General features: G+C 41.1%; 1 protein-coding gene across 2 annotated transcripts in view; it reads left to right on the forward strand.

The window, feature by feature from the left end:
- The window catches only part of HIBCH (3-hydroxyisobutyryl-CoA hydrolase), a 103,034-nt gene that overhangs the window by 71,889 nt on the left and 8,799 nt on the right, over positions 1–22,346 (forward strand). For both annotated transcript variants that reach the window (XM_021672015.2, XM_064373237.1), the window contains exons 9-12: positions 251–337; positions 3,738–3,796; positions 4,990–5,071; positions 22,176–22,295. In XM_021672015.2, the coding sequence (XP_021527690.2) occupies positions 251–337; positions 3,738–3,796; positions 4,990–5,071; positions 22,176–22,295 (348 nt within the window). The remainder of the gene's footprint in view (positions 1–250; positions 338–3,737; positions 3,797–4,989; positions 5,072–22,175; positions 22,296–22,346) is intronic.

A 22,346-nucleotide genomic window follows, 5' to 3' on the forward strand; every position in this document is an offset into this window, starting at 1 on the left:
AGAGAAACAAAGATAAATGTTTCTGTATCTCCTCCTTAATTTCTTCCATCTTTATCCCTTCCTTTGAAGGCTACATTTGCTGTGTGGGAATACCTGTTTATTCAACTTCAGTCAAAATTTCTTTCAGTGAATCAGCTGAAGAAAGAGCATCATAATTTAAAGACAAGGATTCTAAAAAAGAAGAGATTTTTATAAAGCTTTCTGTGTTTCTATTGGATCTCAGATCTTTCCTTTTTTTTCTCTCCTTTAGTTGGGCATGTTAGAGGAAGATTTGTTAGCCTTGAAATCTCCTTCAAAAGAAGATGTTGCAGCTGTCTTAGAAAATTACCATACAGAGGTAATCTTGTTAATACTTTTAACCTCAGGTTTTAATTCATGGGGAGGAGAAGTAATTAAAAAATTAGCAGTTGGTAAATATTATAGTTTGTAAATATAAATAAATGTACTAAGGATTTATTTCCTTAAAGCATGATAGAAGAATCAGTGCTTCACAGTTGTTATAGCCAGTTAACAAGATGACTTCTTTCCTGTGCAGTTGCATAGCTGTGTTGCCACTGCTGGTTAACTTCGGTGCATAGCCTTGTTATCATTCTTTGCAAGGGTTTTGGCATTTCTGTAATAGGTGTTCAATGTTAACACTATTTGTGGAGCTGTAAACTCTTGACATTTATTTATATTTAATAAAGTATATTGCAGCATTTATTTTTGATTCCTTATGTTGTGTGACTTAAATTTTCATGTAAGAGCTGAGAATCTTTAAAAACACTACATAGTTTCTACATAAACATGATTGCATACATGTTGCCTCCTAAAACACCATTCAAAATTATAATAAATGAATAAAAAAGGCATAAACTCACAAAGACAAGTAGAACAGAAGAGGAGACAGTGGCAGACATGAGGTGTTAGTATTTTGGAAGCTTGAAATCAGAAGGATGAGTGCTGCTAACTTAAACCAAAGAACTCTGAAAGCCAATAAGAAGTCAGCTGATTCTTGCTTTATTGTAGACCCTTATAATGGGACCAGGTCCCTCTGAAGACTAGAATATAGAATGGGGCAGAAGAAAAGGAAGATTTCTTATAAGTTATAAAAAGAAGTTATACATTTTTTTTTTTTTTTTTTGAGACAGAGTCTCACTCTGTCATCCAGGCTGGAGTGCAGTGGCACGATCTCGGCTCACTGCAACCTCCACCTCCCAGGTTCAAGCGATGGTGCCTCAGCCTCTCGAGTAGCTGGGCTTACAGAGATGTGCCATCATGCCTGGCTAATTTTTGTGTTTTAGTAGAGACAGGGTTTTACTGTGTTGGCCAGGCTGGTATCTAACTTCTGATCTCAAATGATCTGCCCTCCTTGGCTTTCCATAGTGCTGAGATTGCAGGCGTGAGCACTGTGCCCAGCCCCTCCACAAATCTTGTACAACTAAGAGTAGCTGTCTTCCAGAACCTGGCAGAAGAGTATAGACTGACTCCTTAGAGAAACTAAATCAGGCAGGTCTAGCTGAGGGTAGAGATAAGCGAAGTACTGTACTGAAAAGAGATGAGATATAAGTAAATTGGAAGACCTCTGTCCCTTTTCCTTAGTTGACTTGCAGAACAGCTGCATCCCACCCCACTGCTAAGCAATACATTGGAAGAAAAAAAACCCATAGACATTGACATGTCTTAAAAACGCATCTGACTGATCATCTTATAATGTATCATACAGTTGAGAATCCCATAACTGCAATTGACATTAGACACAAAGCTTCCTAATTTTAGTGCTTTGCATAGAAAAACAAATATTCCGAGGCCAAAACAAACAACAAAGGCACTGGAAGGAAGCAGACAGTGCAAGAAGGAAACTTGAAAAAACAAACACCAATCTATAACTATCATCTTGAGATAAGAGGAAAATATTTTACCTATGAAACAACAATGGATACTATAAAGGTAATTCAAAGAATAATATAGGCATGGCTTAGAGATAATCTGAGTTTGGTTCCAGACCATGGCAATAAAGCTAGTCACGTGGATGTTTTTGTTTTCCAGTGCTCATAAAAGTTTTTACGCTATACTTTAGTCTATTAAGTGTGCAAGAACATCATATCTAAACACAAGTACATATCTTATTTATAATTATTAAATAATTAGCTAAAAATACTAATGATCATCTGAATTTCAGTTAGTCATAATCGTTTTACTAGTGAAGGGTCTTGCCTAGATGTTGATGGCTACTGGCTGATCTTGGTAGTGGTTATGCCTGTAAAATTTTAAAAATAATAAAATGGGGAGTAAAAATCCCACAACAGATTAAAGTCTATGGTTGAGGAAAACTAACAGAAAAGGATAATGAAACAGAAAAAGGAGAGAATGGAAAATTAGAGATGTTATTGCATTAGGTCTAAAATCTAATTATTAGGAATTCACAATAGAGAAGATAGAAGGAAGGAAATATTTAGAGAAATAGTACTGAAAACATTACCCAGAACTGGAGAACATAAGTACAGATTGGCAGGGCTGAGTACTTGGTACACAGAATATGAATACAGAGCACATGAGGATTTCACTTGTTTTTATCAGAGCATTTGATAGTCTCCTATCGTTGAATTGAGTAAATATGGGATGCATTATGGTTGGTGGGGGTTTAAAGGCCTTATTAAAGAGTTCTACTAAATGTATAGGTGTTAGTCTGTAGGGAAGTCATCTAAGACTTACTCAGTACTTTTCTCAAGTGATTTGGAGACCATTGATAGCATTTTGATCAAGTTGATTTAGAGCTAAGAAAAATAAGGAAAAAGAATATGGATGAAAAAAAACTCTTGGAGTTTAGAGTGATCTGGTCAATAGTAACAACGTGAAATTTAATAAAGATATGTTCAAATCTTGTGTTTTAACCCAAAGTACTAAATTCAAAAGTGCAGAATAGGAGAAACACAGCCTACAATGGCACAGGTTTAAAAAACAGAAAAGTCTTCTTTAATTGGAACTTAGTGTGAATCAGCTGTTATCATAGGCCTGTCTTAACACTAACTCAGAGTTAGTCCAGTTAAGAAAAGTATACCCGAAGCAATCAAGGTCATGCAGAGCCCTCTTGTACTTTGCTATGAGCCAGCCACACCTGCAGCTAAGATATGTGCCCCATAGTTGAAGAATGACTTTGAAAAATTGGAACTTTTCCATAAGAGGGACCCGGATCGTGAGGGGACCTAAAACCGCATCATGTGGCAAATGGTTAAGGTGAAAGAAATTAACCACAACTATAAACATGCTAGAATTGGTTTTTGTTCCAGAATTAAAACCACAACAGAAACCTAATTATTCAGTTCCAGCATTTGTGAGCTCTTCCTTGAGGTGCTGTTTTCTTTCTCTGAAGGTCAGAGCTGCAGAGATACTAGGCATGTGGTGGGAATTTCTCGCTAGTATGAAAATTTGGGCAGGTTGACCTTTCAGGTCCCTTACAATCCTTAACTTCACAGATACATTTTAATGATAATGTGTCAAATGTATTAGTGATTACAAATATTTATACATCTAAATAAAAATATTAGAACATTTTTGCCATTGATGCTTTTAAGAGCTAGAGTTCTGTATGCTGTCTGAATTTTGATCATACGGTAGTAGTTATTTATGAGACTGTTAGATGTAATTTGAAAGGAATAAGTGACAATCTTTCACAAAATGTATCATTAAATATGATGAATTTTTAAGGATTAAAATATTGTGTTCAAATTTATTAAAAGATTTTTCTTTTCAAACAGTGTAAGATTGATCGAGACAAGTCTTTTACACTTGAGGAACACATGGACAAAATTAACAGGTACTTAAAAATAGATCTCAGTTATATATTCCTTTGGAAAGACCATATTAAAATAAACTTGCTAACATTAGAATTACCATTAGAATTACCTTGTGTTTGATAGTGCACTGAATTCTGAGATAGCATAGAGCTTTCTTTTTTTTTTTTTTTTTTTTTGAGACAGTCTTGCTCTGTCCCCCAGGCTGGAATGCAGTGGTGAGATCTCGGCTCACTGCAACCTTTGAGGCCCCCCGACTCCCTACCCCAGGTTCAAGCAGTTCTCCTGCCTCAGCCTCCTGAGTAGCTGGGACTACAGGTGCCTGCCACCATACCTGGCTAACATTTGTATTTTTAGTAGGGACAGGGTTTGGCCATGTTGGCCAGGCTGGTCTCCAACTCCTGACCTCAGATGATCCACCCACCTTGGCCTCCCAAAGTGTTGGGATTATGGGCGTGAGTCACCACGCCCTGCCAGCATAGGGCGTTTTTCACTTACCTTTGAAAGTAGCTTCTTCTTACTGGGGGAAATAAATTCATTATATTAAGTAATCTACCATGATAATTCATCTTAGTGCAGAGTATCTGTTTTTAAAGTGGGGTAGAGCAGCTAGAAAATAATAATTGAATTAACTTTTATCTTTGTAAATTCATCTTCTCTGAAGATCTTACCAAGCTGACCAGCAAAAAGATTTTGTGCAGTGATTCAAATTCATGTTAGTGCAAAATAACTGTTTTCTTAAGTGGGGAAGAGAAGCTGGAAAATAATTGAATTAACTTTTATCTTTTTAAATTTATCTTCTCTGAAGGTCTTATCAAGCTGATCAGCAAAAAAGGTTTTGTGCAATGATTTGAGAGATTGGCAGACTGGCTTTGGGAAACAGGAAGAAAAGTATTACAAAATAAGACAACCATCTCTACTATTTAGAAGCATCTACTTTTTGTAGTTGAATTATTTCTTTACTTAGAAATATAATAGATGCAAAAATGCAAAAGAAAAAATAAAATTTAGGTTTTATTTTGTATTAGTGAAGGTAGGCTACAAATGCTTACCCAGGGAAGCAATGCTCTGTATCTTTTTACATCCTGTTATAGAGATTAGACAATTCTTAATTATTGAAATAGAGGTAGGGGAAAGCCTACGTTCAAATTCATCAGTATGTTAGAAACAGGAAATCACTTGCACACTGGTGAAATCACATTTCCTTTGTTTATAGTTGTTTTTCAGCCAATACTGTGGAACAGATTATTGAAAACTTACAGCAGGATGGTTCATCTTTTGCCCTAGAACAGTTGAAGGTAATACTGGGATCCTTTCTGCCTTGACTGAACATGGTGAAGTCCAGTGACAGGGAGGCCTCTCTAAGGGGTATTAGTGCTCCATTGGTGGTGACATAGCCCATGCATTGTGTTTTCTTTTTCCCAAATTTAGGTGAGTTTCAGAAATCGGTTCCACTAACCTTGACCTAAATTCAAGTGCTGTTTCTACCTGCTGGTTGTTGAGGGCAAAGCTAAACTAGTTTTATGTCCTTTGAATGTAACAGAGGACTTTTGTAAGCATGCTTCATTTCCAAATAGTCCTCCTTGTCCTGTGGAGGAGGATTTTAGGGACATTTTAATTACATTAGAAGGGCTGAGTCACTGGAGAATAGTCATCTTATGATGTATTTGCAATTGTGACATTGATCTATAAATTCTACTTAATATGGTCTTTCTAAGCAGGAGGTTTAATTAAAAAGTGATCCTTTTTAAACAAGATACTTCATCTTTTGCCATAGCTGAGTCTTATGTAGTGTTTCTGTGTTTCACGTAACTCAACTGTTAACAGCAGAAGAGCCATTTTTGTATAAATGTGTGCATACCAAGTATTGACATTCTTGGACCTCTAGTATGATTATGAAACTTGGCGTATTTCAGACTTCTAGACAAAGAAAAGGTATGATTTACTTAAAAAGCGTTTTAGCTTGTCTTTATCTGACAGTATTTTTCATATATATGTGTGTGTGTGTGTGTGTGTGTGTGTGTGTGTGTGTGTGTGTGTGTATTTTTAGGCTCAACATCATGATTCCATATTTTTCTATTTCTAGATGTAATCATAACATTTCAGTTGTCAGGAAACATACTGAGAAAAAATTTTAATAGTCTTACCTGTAAAGGTGAAAATATTTCCTCCATTGTCACTGTATTTTGTTGTTGTTGTTGTTTTGAGATAGAGTCTTGCTCTGTTGCCTAGGCTGGAGTACAATGGTGCTATCATAACTCACTGCAGCCTCAACCTCCCAGGCTCAAGCAATCTTCACACCTCAGCCTCCTGAGTAGCTAGCACTACAGGCATGCGCCACCACGCCTGGCTAATTTTTTGTATTTTTTTGTAGAGACAAGGTTTCACCAGTTGGCCAGGGTGGTCTGGAACTCCTGGGTTCAAGTGATCCACCCACCTCACTTCCCAAAGTGCTGGGATTACAGGCGTGAGCCACCACATCTGGCCTTTTACTATATTCTTAAGGGGGAAATCCAAAGTTAATTTGTCCCATGGGATCTTCTTCAGTGTTAGAATTTTCATTAACTTTCAAGGATAGGCATAAATTAGAGCAGTAGACCTGCCATTTATTTCCCTAACTCACAAAAGTAGACTGTTAATATTAACAACTTCTAGGAATGTTTATGTAGATAATCATTTTGTATTTCAAGGAATCTGACTTTAAGTTGGTGTATTAGTCAGGGTTGTCTAGAGGGAAAGAACTAATAGGAGATATATATGCATATAAAGGGGAGTTTATTAAGTATTAACTTTTGTGATCATAAGGTCCCACAGTAGGCTGTCTGCAAGCTCAAGGAGCAAGGAGAACCATTTTGAGTCTCAAAACTGAAGAATTTGGAGTCTGATGTTAGAGGGCAGGAAGCATCCAGCATGAGAGAAAGATGTAGGCTGGGAGGCTAGGCCAGTCTCTCCTTTTCACGTTTTTCTGTCTGCTTTATATTTGCTGACAGCTGATTAGATTGTGCTCACCAGATGAAGGGTGGATCTGCTTTCCCTAGCCCACTGACTCAAATGTTTAATTTCTTTTGGCAGCACCCTCACAGAGACACCCAGGATCAATACTTTATATCCTTCAATCCAGTGAAGTTGACACTCAGTATTCACCATCACAGGTCCACCCCTGGTCAACTTGAACCCATACATATCTCCTGAGATCATCTATAATCTTCAAATAAAGACAATAATAAGGTCATAATTATGCCTGACAAAATAGAGCTATTTTTCATACAACCAGAAACGCACCAGTTCCCCACCCAAATACTATTTCATACAGTTAACAGTACTTACATGCTGATATGAAATGAATCTTATGTTACATAATAGAAAAGGAAATAAAGATACTTGCTTAGTACAAGCATATACATGCACAAACGTGTTTTTAGCAAAAGACGGAGGAAATACTCATGACAATTACAATCTCCATTTCTGCAGCTGGTCACATGGTTGTAGCTGGTATTGATGATTTCTCTACTATCCATTCTGTATTCCCTTTGCCTTCAGCAAGTACCTCAGCAGATTGTGGGTTTTTGCCTGGTGGAGTGACCCAAACCTTTCATTCTTGAGGGGTCTGGGTCATTTGTAGTCCTGCCTGGATTGGGCTATTGTAGTTTCCCATTGACCTTAATCACAGGGCATGATAATACTAAGAGACACCCTAATGGATCTCCTCTATTCCATGCATATTCTTCCTTACCTCTGTTGTGGAGTAAAAGACTAATTTCATCTTGATAGTCTGGGTCAGTCACCCCAGCCAAAACTGTAACTCCCTTCTTAGCCTGTTGACTTAAAGGTAGGAGGAGCCCAAAGTGTCCAGGTGCCAATCTTAACTTCCAGTTTAATGGAATCGTTGTTGTGTCTCCTGGTGGCAGCATTCCTCCCTCTGGAACTAAGACTTCTAGGCCAGCAGAATGAAACGTCACAGGAACAGGAAGCAGAAATTTTGCTAGTGGATCACTAGGGGTGATGGTAAGTGGTACCACTTCCACTTCTACCCTTGATTCCTGGACCCATGAATTCTGGCTATGGGAGAAACAGTACCATATATTGGACACCGATTCAGAGCATACACAGCCTTCTGGAGAGCTTTGTCCCAGCCCTGCAAAATATTGTCACCTAGTTGACATAATTGTGACTAAGGCATTCCACCATTCTGTCAGTCCAGCTGCTTCATGATGATAGGGAACATAGACCAGTGTATTCCATGAGCATGAGCCCAGTGCTTCACTTCTTTAGCCATAAAGTGAGTGCCTTGGTCAGAGGCAATGCTGTGTGGAACATCATAACAGTGGATGAGGTATTCCATGAGTCCATGAATGGTAGTCTTGGCAGAAGAATTGCATGCAGGATAAGCAAACCCATATCTGGAGTAAGTGTCTGTTCCAGTGAGGGCAAACCTCTGCTCTTTCCATGATGGAAGAGGTTCACTATAATCAACCTGCCACCAAGTAGCTGGCTGATCACCCTGAGGAATGGTGCCATATCGAGGGCTCAGTGTTGGTCTCTGCTGCTGGCAGATTGGGCACTCAGCAGTGGCTGTAGCCAGGTCAGTCTTGATGAGTGGAAGTTCATGTTGCTCAGCCCATACATAACCTCCATCCCTACCATCATGGCCACTTTGTTCATGGGCCCATTAGGTGATGACAGGGTTGGCTGGGGAAGGTGACTGATTGGTGTCCACAGAACGGGTCATCCCACCCACTTGATTATTAAACTCTTCCTCTGCTGAGGTCATCCCTTGGTGAGCACTCACATGAGATACAAATAACTTCATGGTTTTTGACCACTCAATAGAGGTCCATCTACATACCCCTTCCCCAAATTTATTTGTCACCAATTTTCCAATCATGTTTCTTCGAAGTCCCTGGCCATCCAGCCAAACCATTGGCTACGGCCCATGAATCAGTATATAATCACACATCTGGCCATTTTTCCTTCCATGCAAAGTGCACAACCAGGTGCACTGCTCAAGGTTCTGTCCTCTGTGAAGATTTCCCTTCACTACTGTCCTTCAGGGATGTTCTAGAAAGGGGCTGTCATGCTGCAACTGCCCACTTTCAGGTGATGCCTGCATATCATGCAGACCCTTTGTGAACCATGTCCTAGTCTTCTCTTCCTCTGTCAACTGATCATAGGGAATTCCCCATAAGGCCATCAGTGCAGGCTGGGAGAGAGAAGTCAGGGTGGCAGGAGAGGAGACCATGGACATTTGAGCTACTTCTTCATGTAATTTACTTGTACCTTCAGGACCTGCTCAAACCCGATCACATATATACCACTGCCATTTGATGATGGAATGCTGCTGTGCACAACCCACGTTATGGCTAGATGGGTCAGAAAGCACCCAGTTCTTGACAGGCAGTTCAAGTAGTATCTTGACAGGGCCCACACCACTGGACCCTTAGAAATTTTACTGAGATAGTAGGTCCCTGAATTTTAGTCGGATTTATTTCCCATCCTCTGGCACACAAATATCTCACCAGTAAGTCCAGTGTGTTTTCTGCTACTTGTTCACTGGATCCAGTCAGCATAATGTCATCAATGTAATGGGCCAGTGTGATATCTTGCAGAAGTGAAAAGTGATCAGGGTCTCTCCAAATAAGGTTATGACACAAAGCAGAGAGTAGATATACCCCTGAGGTAGGACAGTAAAGGTATGTTGCTGGCCTTGCCAGCTGAAGGCAAATTGCTTCTGGTGGGCCTTATAGACAGGAATGGAGAAAAAGGCATTTGCCAAGTCAGTGGCTGCATACCAGGCAACAGGAAATGTGTTAATTTGCTCAAGCAATGAAACCACATCTGGTAAAGTAGCTGCAATTGGAGTTACCACCTGGTTAAGCTTACAACAATCCACTTTCATTCTCCAAGATCCAGCTGTCTTCTGCACAGGCCAAATGGGAGCGTTGAAAGGGGATGTGGTGGGAATCACTGCCCCTGCGTCTTTCAAGTCCTTGATCGTAGCACTAATCTCCACAATCCCTCCGGGAATGCAATATTGTTTTTGATTTACTATTTTACTAGGTAGAGGCAGCTCTAATGGCTTCTATTTGGCCTTTCCCACCATAACAACCCTCACCCTACCAGGCAGGGAGCCAGTCGGGGTGGTGGGGGAGGTTCTGCCAGCTGCTAAGTATGTTCATGCCAATTATACATTCTGGCACTGGGGAAATAACCACAAGATGAGTCCAGCGATCTACTGGACCTACTCTAAGTCAGACCTGAGCAACAACTTTATTAATTACTTGACCACCATAAGCCCCTACTTTAACTGGAAGACTACAATGACGTTTTGAGTCCCCTGGAATCAATGTCAGCTCACAGCCAGTGTCTAGTAGTTCCTGAAAGGTTTGATTATTTCCCTTTTTCCAGTTCAATTACCCTGCTAAAAGGCCAGAGGTCTCCTTGGGGAAGGATGGGAGAAAGATTTACAGTATAAATTGTTGGTCATGTAGTGGGGTCCTTCCTCAAGGGGACCTGGTACCATTCCTTCTGAAAATATTTTAAACAATAGAAAAAGAGGGACTCCTTCCTAACTCATTTTATGAGGCCAGTATCATCCTGATAACAAAACCTGGCAATAAAAGAAAATGTCAGGCCAATATCCCTGATGAAAATCAATGCAAAAATCCCCAATAAAATACTGGCAAACTAAATCCAGAAGCACATAAAAAAGCTTATCCACCACAAATCAAGTTGGCTTCATGCCTGGGATGCAAGGCTGGTTCAACATGTGCAAATGAATAAATGTATCCATCATATAAACAGAACCAGTGACAAAAACCACATGATTATCTCAATAGATGCAGAAAGGTTCTTCAATAAAATTCAGCACCCTTCATGCTGAAAACAATAAACTAGGTATTGAGGGAAGGTATCTCAAAATAATAAAAACTATTTATGACAAACCCATAGCCAATATCATACTGAATGGGCAAAAGCTGAAAATCTTCCCTTTGAAAACTGGCACAAGAAAAGGATGCCCTCTCTCATCACTTCTGACTGACCAGGGCAGTCAGACAAGAGAAAGAAATAAAGGATATTCACATAGGAAGAGAGGGAGTCAAATTGTCTCAGTTTGCAGATGACATGATTGTATATTTAGAATACCCCTTCGTCTCAGCCCAAAAACTCCTTAAGGTGATAAGCAAAGTCAGCAAAGTCTCAGGATACAAAATCATTGTGCAAAAATCACAAGCGTTCCTATATGCCAATAATAGACCACCAAATCATGAGGGAACTCACGTTTACAATTGCTACAAAGAGAATGAAATACCTAGGAATACAATTTACAAGGGACGTGAAGGACCTCTTTAAGGAGAACTACAAACCACTGCTCAAGGAAATTTTGAGAGAGGACCCAAATGGAAAAACATTCCATGCTCATGGATAGGAAGAATTATTATGAAAATGGCCATACTGCCCAAAGTAATTTATAGATTGAATGCTGTTCCCATCAAGCTATCATTGACTTTCTTCATAGATCTAGAAAAAACTACTTTAAATTTCGTATGGAACCAAGAAAGAGCCCATACACTTGAGAGAATCCTAAGCAAAAAGAACAAAGTTGGAGGCATCACACTATCTGACTTCAAACTACACTACAAGGCTACAGTAACCAAAACAGCATGGTACTGGTACCAAAACAGATATATAGACCAACAGAACAGAACAGAGGCTTCAGAAATAATACCACACATCTACAACCATTTGATCTTCGACAAACCTGACAAAAACAAGCAATGAGGAAAGGATTCCCTATTTAATAAATGGTTCTGGGAAAACTGGCCAGCCATATGTAGAAAACTGAAATGGGACTCCTTCCTTACACCTTATACACAAATTAACTCAAGATATATTAAAGACTTAAATGTAAGACCTAAAAGCATAAAAACCCTAGAAGAAAAACTAGGCAGTACCATTCAGGACATAGGCATGGGCAAAGAATTCATGACTAAAACACCAAAAGCAATGGCAATGAAAGCCAAAATTGACAAATGGGATCTATTCTGTACAGCAAAAGAAACCATCATCAGAGTGAACAGGTAACCTACAGAATGGGAGAAAAATTTTGCAATCTATCCATCTGACGAAAGTCTAATATCTAGAATCTACAAGGAACTAAACAAATTTACAAGACCCCCCCCTGAGTTTGGCAACCCACTATAAGGACTCACAGGACTCAGCATATATTATTATGGTTTTTGTCATGAAAGTAATGGCAAAAAGTACAATTGTTCTGCACCAACGTATAGTTGTACTCTTGTAGCAAAAGAATACAAAGCAGAATCAGCAAAGGGAAAAGCATACAGGATGGAGTCTGGAGGAAACCAATTGTAAGCACCTAAGAGTCCTCTTCCAGTGGAGACTAACACTTCCAGCAACTAGTTGAGATCTTGTGAAGTACGTTAGAAACTTGATGCGCAGGACTTTTACTGGGGACTCCTAGCATAGGCACTCTGCCTAGCATATACCCAAATTCCAGACTCCCCAAAAGCAGGTGTTGAATCTTTTTTGTAGAATACTTGCACTTGCATATATTTTGTTGGATTTATCCTTAGGTATTTGGTGGTTTTTGATGCATGTTTACATGGTGTCATTTTAAAATTTAATTTTCTATTTTTTGATATATAGAAATAAATATGTGAGACAGAGTCTTGCTCTGTTGCCCAGGCTGGAGTGCAGTGGTGCAATCTTGGCTCACTGCAACCTCTGCCTCCTGGGTTCAAATGATTCTTGTGCCTCAGCATCCTGAGTTGCTGGGATTACAGGTGCCTACCACCACACCTGGCTAATTTTTGTATTTTTAGTAAAGACAGGATTTTACCATGTTGTCCAGGCTGGTTTTGAACTCCTGACCTCAGGTCAACCATAATGCAGAATAGGAATTCATTATTTGGGGCTTTTCATACCTGTCAATTTAACTGTTATGTTTTTACTGACTTCTTACAAAGTGATTGGGTAAACTGTTTTAGATTTTTCCTCAAAAAAAAAATAAATAAATAAATAAAATAAATCCAGGATCAGCCTCCCAAAGTGTTGGGATTACAAGCGTAAGCCACCATGCTGGCCTGAAATTAAATTTTATGTGTTGACCTTGTATCTAATGGTTTTGCTAAACTCACTTATTTTTTAAATGAGTTATTTATGATTTGCAGATTACTTTGAATTTTCATCATTTGTATACATAATGTCTTCTTTCCTTCTTCCTTTATTCCTTCTTTTCCTTTTCTTCTTTCACTGCCTCCCTTTCTCTCCTCTCTCCCTTCCTCTCTCCCTTCCTCCCCTCCCTTCCATTCTCCCTTCCTCCCTCCCTTCCTCCCCTTCTTTCCTCCCCTCCTTTCCTCTCTCCCTTCCTCCCCTCCTTTCCTCCCCTCCTTTCCTTTCTCCCTTCCTCCCCTCCATCCCCTCCACCCTCTCTTCTCTCCCCCTCCTTCCTCCCTCTCTTCCCTCACTCTCTTCCCTCCTCTCCTTCCCTTCCTCTCCATCCCTTCCTCCCATCCTCCCTCTCTTCCTCCCCTCCTCTCCCTCCCTCCCTCCCCTCCTCTCCCTCCCCTCCCTTCCTTCTCTCCTCTGCCTCCCTTCCTCTCCTCCTCTCCCTCCTTTCCTCCCTTCCTTTCCCTCCCCTCCTCTCCCTCCTTTCCTCCCTTCCTCTCCCTCCCTCCCTCCCTTCCTCCCTTCCTCTCCCTCCCTTCCTTCCCTCTTCTCCCTCCCTTCCTCCCCTCCTCTCCCCTCCCTCCCTCCTTTCCTTCCTCCCCTCCTCTCTCTCATCCCTTCCTCCCTCCCCCTCCCTCCCCTTTCTCCTCCCTCTTTCCCCTCCCTCCTTCCCCTCCCTTCCTCCCTTCTTCCCACTCTCTCTCCCTCTCATACCCCCTTTATTTCTCCCTTCTCACCAACTTCCTGTACTGGCTAACACCACCAACACAATATTCAGTAGAGATGATGATAGTAGCCATCTTTGTCTTATTCCCAGTCTCAAGGGGAAAGCTTTAAAGAACATTAAAAATACTGATTGTTGTAGGTTTTCTGTGGATATTCTTTATCAGTGTGAAGAAGTTAATTCTATGCCTAGTTGGTGAAGAGGGTTTTTTGTAATTATTGTATTGAATGAGTGTTGGATTTTATCATATTCATTTTTTCTGCATCTATTGAGATGATCATATGACTTTTTTGCCCTTTCTCTATTAATGTGGTAAATTACAATAATTTTTGATGATCAAATGTTTTTAATTTTGAGGAAGTCTTATTTATCTTTGTTTTTCTCTTTTATGAGTATTGATTTCTGTATGCTAAGAAAACTTTACCTACTTGCAGAATACCTTACTGTGGTTTCTTCTGGAAGATTTCTAGTTACTGCTTTTTTGTTTAGGTTTAAATCTATCTCACGTTAATTTTTTGTGCATAGTATAAAATATAGAAGTCCAGGTTAATTTTTTCTCACATTGTTATAAAATTGTTCCAGCACAGTTTGTTGAAAAAATTTTTCTTCCCCATTGGATTGCATTGGTGCCTTTTGTCAAAAATCAAATGACTTTGTAGATAGATGGGCATCTGTTTCTGGGTCGATGGCTTTTGAACATGAACTATTTTGCATTTTTGGAAGAAGGCTTAATTTTTCATGACCCATCCTGTTTTGATTACTGTAGTCTTGTAGTATATAGTTTGAAGTCAGGTATTGTGATGCCTTCAGCTTTGTTTTTTTTTTTTTTTTCTTTTTTTGGGCTTAGGATTGTCTTGGCTATGCGGGTTCTTTTTTGGTTTCATATGAAGTTTAAGGTGTTTTTTTTCCAGTTCTGTGAAGAAGGTCAGTGGTAGCTTGATGGGGATAGCATTGAATCTATAAATTACTTGGACCAGCGTAGCCATTTTCACGATATTGATTCTTCCTAACCATGAGCATGGAATGTTTTTCCATCTGTTTGTGTCCTCTCTTATTTCCTTGAGCAGTGGTTTGTAGTTCTCCTTGAAGAGGTCCTTCACATCCCTTGTTAGTTGTATTCCTAGGTATTTTATTATCTTTGTAGCAATTGTGAATGGGAGTTCGCTCATGATTTGGCCGTCTATTTATCTGTTATTGGTGTATAGGAATGCTTGTGATTTCTGCACATTGATTGATTTTGTATCCTGAGACTTTGCTAAAGTTACTTATCATCTTAAAGAAATTTTGGGCTGAGGCAATGGGGTCTTCTAAATATATAATCATGTCTTCTCCAGTCTTAACTTTTAAAGTTTGTCTTAAGTTACCTTAATTATTTTTACTCTTTTAGGGTCATTGTGTGGTGGGTTAAAGGAAGTAGTGGTACTGGGAGTTAAAGTAATTCTGGGTGGGCTTGAGGTGGAATTAGTGACTTGCCTAAGAGCTAACCATCCCATGGTATCCCTTCCTGAGATATATATTGCTCATTTATACTTCATGTGTTCCTGGTCTAGAGTAGCTGGGTTGTTTATGGTGGTTAATATAGGATTGCATTTTAAGTGTTTACAGTTAGGTGGCATGGGCCCCTTATATTTTATTCTTTACGGGTTTGATTTTGGAAGAATGATTCACCTGGCCTTGATGTTGAGTGGGCCACCAGACCTGATTCCAACTAGCACAGGGCTTTTTTGAGGGGGCCCAATAAAGGTCTGTTTTAGGACGTAGGTATTTGTCTGCTTGTGACAACTGCCTTTGGTTTTCTAAATTCCTGCAAGGTGAGACTTGGCAGGTATTAAACTTTATAGTTTGCGAGGTGGGGATGGAGGTTTTAGTTACGTTGACTATTGGTCTGATTGGATAGTTCCTTCTTTCCACCCTAGTACTGGGCCCTATCCAACACTTAGGTCTTCTTTCACCCCTTGTGTTAGGATTAATCCTAACCATATCCACCCCCAATGATGGTGCCTGCTCATAGCTTCCTTTTAGGTTTTCCTTATAGTTAGCTTTAAGGGTTTCTTAGGTGATTTATACACTCCACATTCACCCTTTTCTCTTTATTTTGGGAGGTTCTTTTACCAGTCTCTCGACCTGAGTGTAAGGTGTTCACCCTTGTTCAGCTGTTCATATGGCTGTGTCAGTGATCAGGAGGAGTTGATAGGGACCTTGCCAGCTTGGGTGGAGCATGTCTTCTTTCCAGGTTTTAATTAGCATGGAGTAGCCAGACTGGAAGTGATGAACTGTGAACTCAAGAGGTGGGGTTCAAGTTAGAGGTTTTTTTAACCTAAGGGGTGAAAGGGTGGAGGATATGCCCAGTATATAATTTTTTAAATGGTCTTTGGTTTTCATAGTAGGAAGGTTAGTAATCCTGCCTAAATATGAGAATGCTTTGAAATGGCCTTAACACAGGAGATGTTTTTCTGGTAGTCTGTGTTTTTTGTTTTGTTTTGTTTTGTTTTGAGATGGAGTCTCACTCTGTCACCCAGGCTGGAGTGCAGTGGTGCAATCTTGACTCACTGCAGCCTCTGCCTCCCAGGTTCAAACTGTTCTCCTGCCTCAGCCTCCCAAGTAGCTAGGATTACAGGCACATGCCTCCACACCCAGCTAATTTTTGTAGTTTTAGTAGAGATGGGGTATCACCATGTTGGCCAGGCTGGTCTTGAACTCCTGACCTCAGGTGTTCTTGCCCTTCTGCAGCCTTACCGACAGCTGCCCCTGGTGGACTTAACAGCCTTTCAGTAAAACAACAACAAAACCTTAGTGGTAATTTCATTCATTTACCCTTCCATAACCTGAACTGCTTGCCTTAACCTCTAAAAGTGCTGGGATTACAGGCATGAGCCACTGCGGCTGGCCCTTTACCTTTTTGTTTATTTTCTGGCAGGTCACACAACCCCTACACACTTGTTTAGCAAGGGTATAAATCTCTATACACCCATAATTCTTGAGTATTGCATTACACATGGCCTGGGGACCCCAGTGACATCCCTTATGCAGCATGGGCATCAGTTCTCTCATTATGGGTTTGCTTATTGTTTTTCTCCCATTAGGGAGCACCTACCTCCTAGTCTCAGTTTGAGTGGCCCCTATTTTGCCCAGCTTTTCCTCCTCCTCTTTGGAAAATTGGGGTCTTAATACCACCTCAGGGATATCTGGGATTAAGCCAAATAGTTGAACTTTTTCCTCCAGGGAGGCTTGCTTAGCAGCTTTATCTGCAAGCCTGTTTCTTACAGCTTTTATAATGTTTTCTTTCTGATGGCCATGTACATATATGGCTATCTGCCGGAAGCAGGAGGCTTTTTAAAAACTTGTTTGACCAGTTTTCTATGTACCAGTTGTTTCTACCTGCTATTTATTAGGCCCCGCTTTGTTCAGATCTTTTTGAAGGTGTATATTACTCCATAGGCATATTTGGAATTGGTATATATAGTGCCTTCTTGGCCTTCTAGGAGCCTTAGGGCCTGGTTAAGAGCATATAATTCACAGGTTTGGGCTGAACAATTATTGGGTAATCTACCTTTTTTACATAAGGATTGTTTGTTTCCATCAGTGACAGCATAGCCATCGATTACACAAGTCTTTTGCCATCTGTTACTCGAGATGATACATGCACAAACAGCCATATTCCATTATGTAGTGGAGTTTTTTTAAGGTCTGATTCAACTTTAGTTTGATATTCTATGATATCTAAACAGTTATAGTCTGATGCCTTCTTATTCTCCTCTCCTTACCATAAGAAACTAGCTGGAGTTAAGTTAGGCACTGCTCCAGAGCCCATTGACCCCAGGAGGAACTTGGGGAAGCATGGGACTGCCCAGCTGGCCTCACATGGTGCCTTTGGCCAGGCCCTGCTGGGTCTGGCACTGGAGCTGGCCAAGACCTGCTGGTTTGAAGAGCTGCCAGCCTGTGGCACCTTTCCTGAGGGGCACTTTCATTAGCACAGGCATCCCTGCCTCTGCCCTTACTTCCTCTTTCTTCACTTTGAAGACACCATTCCTCTCCTTGGCAGGCTGGGAGCTCCACCATTTGTATTCCTTGCCACCCCTGCTGCTGATCCAGCAACTGCAAAGGGTCTTTGGTTTCCTTCACTCTGGGAGGGGACTTAGTGACTTTTCCTCCTCCTCTGCTGCAAGGATCCTTCCCCAGCCCAGCAACGCTCTGGGAAACAGAACTTTAATGCATCCCACTTCAAAGCATCTTGGCAGACTTCTCCCCAGCACGAGCTCTACTTCAGGGATTGTAAACTGGCATCCTCTTTTGTTTGTATTGAGTTTTTAAGTTTTTTCAACTGATTACCAGCACTTAAAAATCCCATTTTACATAAAAAGTTAGAATTCTGGCCTCTGACAAAGCAGACAGTTTGGCAAAACAGGGTCAGCACTGTCAAAACAGCTGAGCAGCTGTGGCCCCTTTAACAGAGTGCACCTTCCTCAGTTAGTCACAGTCCCCACCCAGCCCTGTAGCCCTCCTTCTCATCATTTGCTGGCCCTGTAGTTATTTGAGTTTACAACCCTAGTTCTGATCTTCTTTATGTAGCCCCCCAGCCCTTCTGAAGCCTTACTGACAGCTGACCCTGGTGGACTTATAGCCTCGCAGTAAAACAACAACAAAACCTTAATGGTCATTTCATTCATTTACCCTTCCATAACCTGAATCCTTTCTGACAAACAGCCAGCTAGTTTTTGCTCCTCCTCTTAAACTCTCCTCCACATCCCTTTCTCACTTGCGTTACCCAGTTCCTGGGCTCTTTCCCTCCTCAGTGTCCACACTGTACCCTTTCCCTGCACCTCCTTGTTGCTTCAGCCTCTAGAACCTTCCCTGAGCCCTGGCAACCTCTCCACATCCTCTTATTTCCTCTTGTACTCTTTTTTTTTTTTGAGACGGAGTCACACTGTCGCCCAGGCTGGAGTGCAATGACGCGATCTCAGCTCACTGCAACCTCCGCCTCCGGGATTCACGCAATTCTCCTGCCTCAGCCTCCTGAGAAACTGGGATTATAGGTGCACACCGCCACACTTGGCTAATTTTTAAAATATTTTTAGTAGAGATTGGGTTTCACTATGTTGGCCAGATTGGTCTCAAACTCCTGACCTCATGATCTGCCTGCCTTGTCCTCCCAAAGAACCGGGATTACAGGTGTGAGCCATTGTGCCTGGCCTCCTCTTTTATTCTTTCTTCCTTTTACATTATTTCTCTCCCCAGTCTTATCTTTTGTATCTCTCTTTGATCTTTGTCTTTTCCAGTCTCTCTCTCTCGCTCATTTTCTTCTATCTCTCTCTGTCTGACATCCCCTATTTCCTTTTTCCCTCACACTCAGTTTTTTTCTCTTTCTCTCTGCATGAGTTGAGCTGTGCTGTGCCCTGGCTCCCCCACGTCTGACAGACAGCTCCGACTCTTTCTCTGGGCACCACCGTGACTGCACAGTGTCTTACACCACCTGCCCTGTCTCAGCTGCTTAGTCCAGCAGCTCCCACACACACAGCTGTGCACTGGGCTTTCCCTTGCCTTCAGGGTCGGCAGTTTAACTCTTTCTCTCTCTGGCCCCCTATGTTTGCCATTTCCTCCCCTTTCTCTTTCCAATCTCCTTTCTTTTTCTCTTTATCCCTTTCTTCTTACAAAAACCTTCTGAGCGTCCCTTAGTGATTCCTTAATTGGTTTTTCATTCCATCCACTAATCTTTTGCAGTTTCTTAGTAATATCAGGCCAGCTTTTAGTCACAAAATTAATCTTTAAAAGGCCTTTCCCTACTGAGTCCTCTGGATTTAATGCTGAATATTTTCTCATTTGATCCCTGAGCCTCTGCAGGAACACACAGGGAGTCTCTTTTGTTGTTGTTGTTGTTGTTGAATCTCAAATGCTTTTGAGACATTTTGTGTCCTAGGAGTGGACTTTTTAAGCCCTTTAATGATTAGTTTTCTTAGGTTCTGCATTTGGGCCCAATCTCTGTGGTTATTGTTATCCCATCTGGGATTTGCATTTGGGAATTTCTGCTCAGTTGCCAGGACTTCTTGCCTGAGAGGATGCTGTCTTTCCCAAATGGTTATGGCTGCCCTTCTAATTATTCTTGTCTCTTCCCCAGTAAACAGAATGTTCATGATTGACATCATCTCAGCTTAAGTATAAAAATTGGGTCCTGAAAATTGATCTAGCTACTCTGCTAAACCAAGGGAATCTTCCAAGAGTGGCCTCATTTCCTTTTTCAAATTCCTAACCTCAGTACTTGTTAGAGGTGCACTCACAAACCCAACTCCTCCCTGTCCCATAGAGACTTCTCTAAGAGAGTACATATTAGACTCCTGCTGTTCAGAAGAAATAGGGAAATTTTTAATATCCTTTTTACTTTGCTCTAATTCTTCCTCAAGTTTGGATAAGGAATTAAGGGAGCATTGGGCTTAGCTTCTTCATGACCCCTAGATTCCTCTTCCTCTGACCTTCCTATTGCCTCCTGATCTCCCTGTCCTCTGCTTTGTGAGATGTGGCAGGAGGGGAGTGTATTAGGGGATCTCAGGGCTTTTCACTGGGCAAGGGCTCTTTCCTGTGTTAACATGGGGTTAATTCACTAACACAACAAAGAACATAATCCATGCCCTCTTGTGAGGATGGGGTTTTATCATTCACATAGAGTGTTAAAGCTTGGCACACCCAATCCTTATCTGAGCCAAACTTAGGCCAAAAGTCTGAAGGCTGACAAATGGGCTTTTTGGGCCAGGTAAAACAATACTTTATCATCTTTTACTTGTCCTTTTCCCTGGTTTGAGGATTATCCCTTCAAACCATCTGGTAGAATGTCAGAGGGGATCTTTTTAGTTGCCTCTTTTCTTTTTTCCCTAGGCCTAGAATTCCTGTTTCCTATCTTTGGTTAGTCTCTGTGCCTGAGGTTTTCCCTGTGTACTCAGCCCTCCTTACTGGAGGTTTCTTGCACACCCTGAGACCACCGTAAAGGCCCAACCACCAAGGCAGTACTTATAGACCAGTTTTCCTACCTTGGCTCGTGCATGATGTTGCCTGGTTGCCACGGTGCCTGCTTTTCTCCCTGTGTCCCCTCTACTGCCTCCTGAATAACAGTCTCGGGTTTGTCTGTGGCTTCTGCAGGGAGTCAAAACATCCAGACAGAGCAGGCCACATAAGTCAAGTGGGATGTGTCTCCCTTCTCTGCTGGAGTCTTACTCCATGCAGGCACAGAGATCCGCATACAGACCACCAAGTTGTGAGAAACAGCTCACCTGTCCAAACCCACAGAATGGACTCATGAGACCTGAATAATAGCAAAAGTGAGATTTTTAATGACGGTCTTGCAAGATCAGGTGTCTGGTGTGTAGGCACACCCAGCACAGTAGGTTGGTTGTTTGTTTTTGAAATGGAGTTTCATTCTTGTTGCCCAGGCTGGAGTGCAATGTCATGATCTCGGCTCACCACAACCTTTGCCTCCCGGGTTCAAGCGATTCTTCTCCCTCAGCCTCCTGAGTAGCTGGCATTACAGGCATGCACCACCACGCCTGGCTAATTTTGTATGTTTAGTAGAGACGGGGTTTCCCCATGTTGGTCAGGCTGATCCTTAACTGACCTCAGGTGATCCACCTGCCTTGGCCTCACAAAGTGCTGGGATTACAGGCATGAGCCACCGTGCCTCTCCCCACCACAGTTGTAACATTTTATCCCTTAGTGCACAGGTCCCTCCTCTGGTTCCTTATAGGCTGAGTACTATGAGGTTACAATCTTCCCGGACGTCACCTATTGATTGTTAGGCAGGGCTGTAGGTGTTTCTTTTAGGATTGTCTTGCTGCATTTCGTTGCAGCCCACGATGGCATTACAATCCTAGTTAGCTCAGGGGCTCTTCAAGTATTTGACTTATGACCTAAGTAGCTGGGCAGGCTGATAAGATCAGACAAAGTGAGCTATTTTGCAGACTAGTAAACTTTTATCTTAGACTAAACTTCTTTGGTTTGGGTGAGGGCAACTAAGTGGGGTGAAGGGGGAGGAAGGGGGGGCCAATAAGCAGGCATTGGCTGTCCAAGCAGGGGCCTAGTATATCCTGTTTCTTCTGTAGTTTACTGACCTAAGCCAATTCAAGGCAGTTTGTCTTGGAAATGGACCACTGTATACATTATTGCCTTCACTCCATGAATGTGATTGGTGTGTAAGGTGTGTATTAATTTTATTTAAGTATAATTGCTGTTAGCTAGTTGGGATAATAATTTATGCTAGGCAAACTACAAATATGGATTTATTACTTTAGTCACAGGTACAGAATTTATTCCATTTGTAGAATGATGTTTTGTTTTTGTAGTAGATTAGAAAACTTTTGTTCAGTGCTTTGGCAGAATTAAGCTAGGGTATAAACTTTTATGAGATTTTGGCATATTTTAATACTATTTACTTAGATTCAGCTCATTTGTTATATGGACAATAAAGGAACTATTGGACTAACAGTAGTAAATTTTTTTTCCCCCAAAAGGTAATTAATAAAATGTCTCCAACATCTCTAAAGATCACACTAAGGCAACTCATGGAGGGGTCTTCAAAGACCTTGCAAGAAGTACTAACTATGGAGTATCGACTGAGTCAAGCTTGTGTGGTAAGAATTAAATTTAAAAATTATTGTCATTTTTTAGTTCTGAAAGTAATA

This window comes from Aotus nancymaae, unplaced genomic scaffold, assembly GCF_030222135.1.
Source record: "Aotus nancymaae isolate 86718 unplaced genomic scaffold, 86718_ANA_hifiasm-v0.15.2.pri h1tg000008l, whole genome shotgun sequence".
NCBI classification, from domain to species: Eukaryota; Metazoa; Chordata; class Mammalia; order Primates; family Aotidae; genus Aotus; species Aotus nancymaae.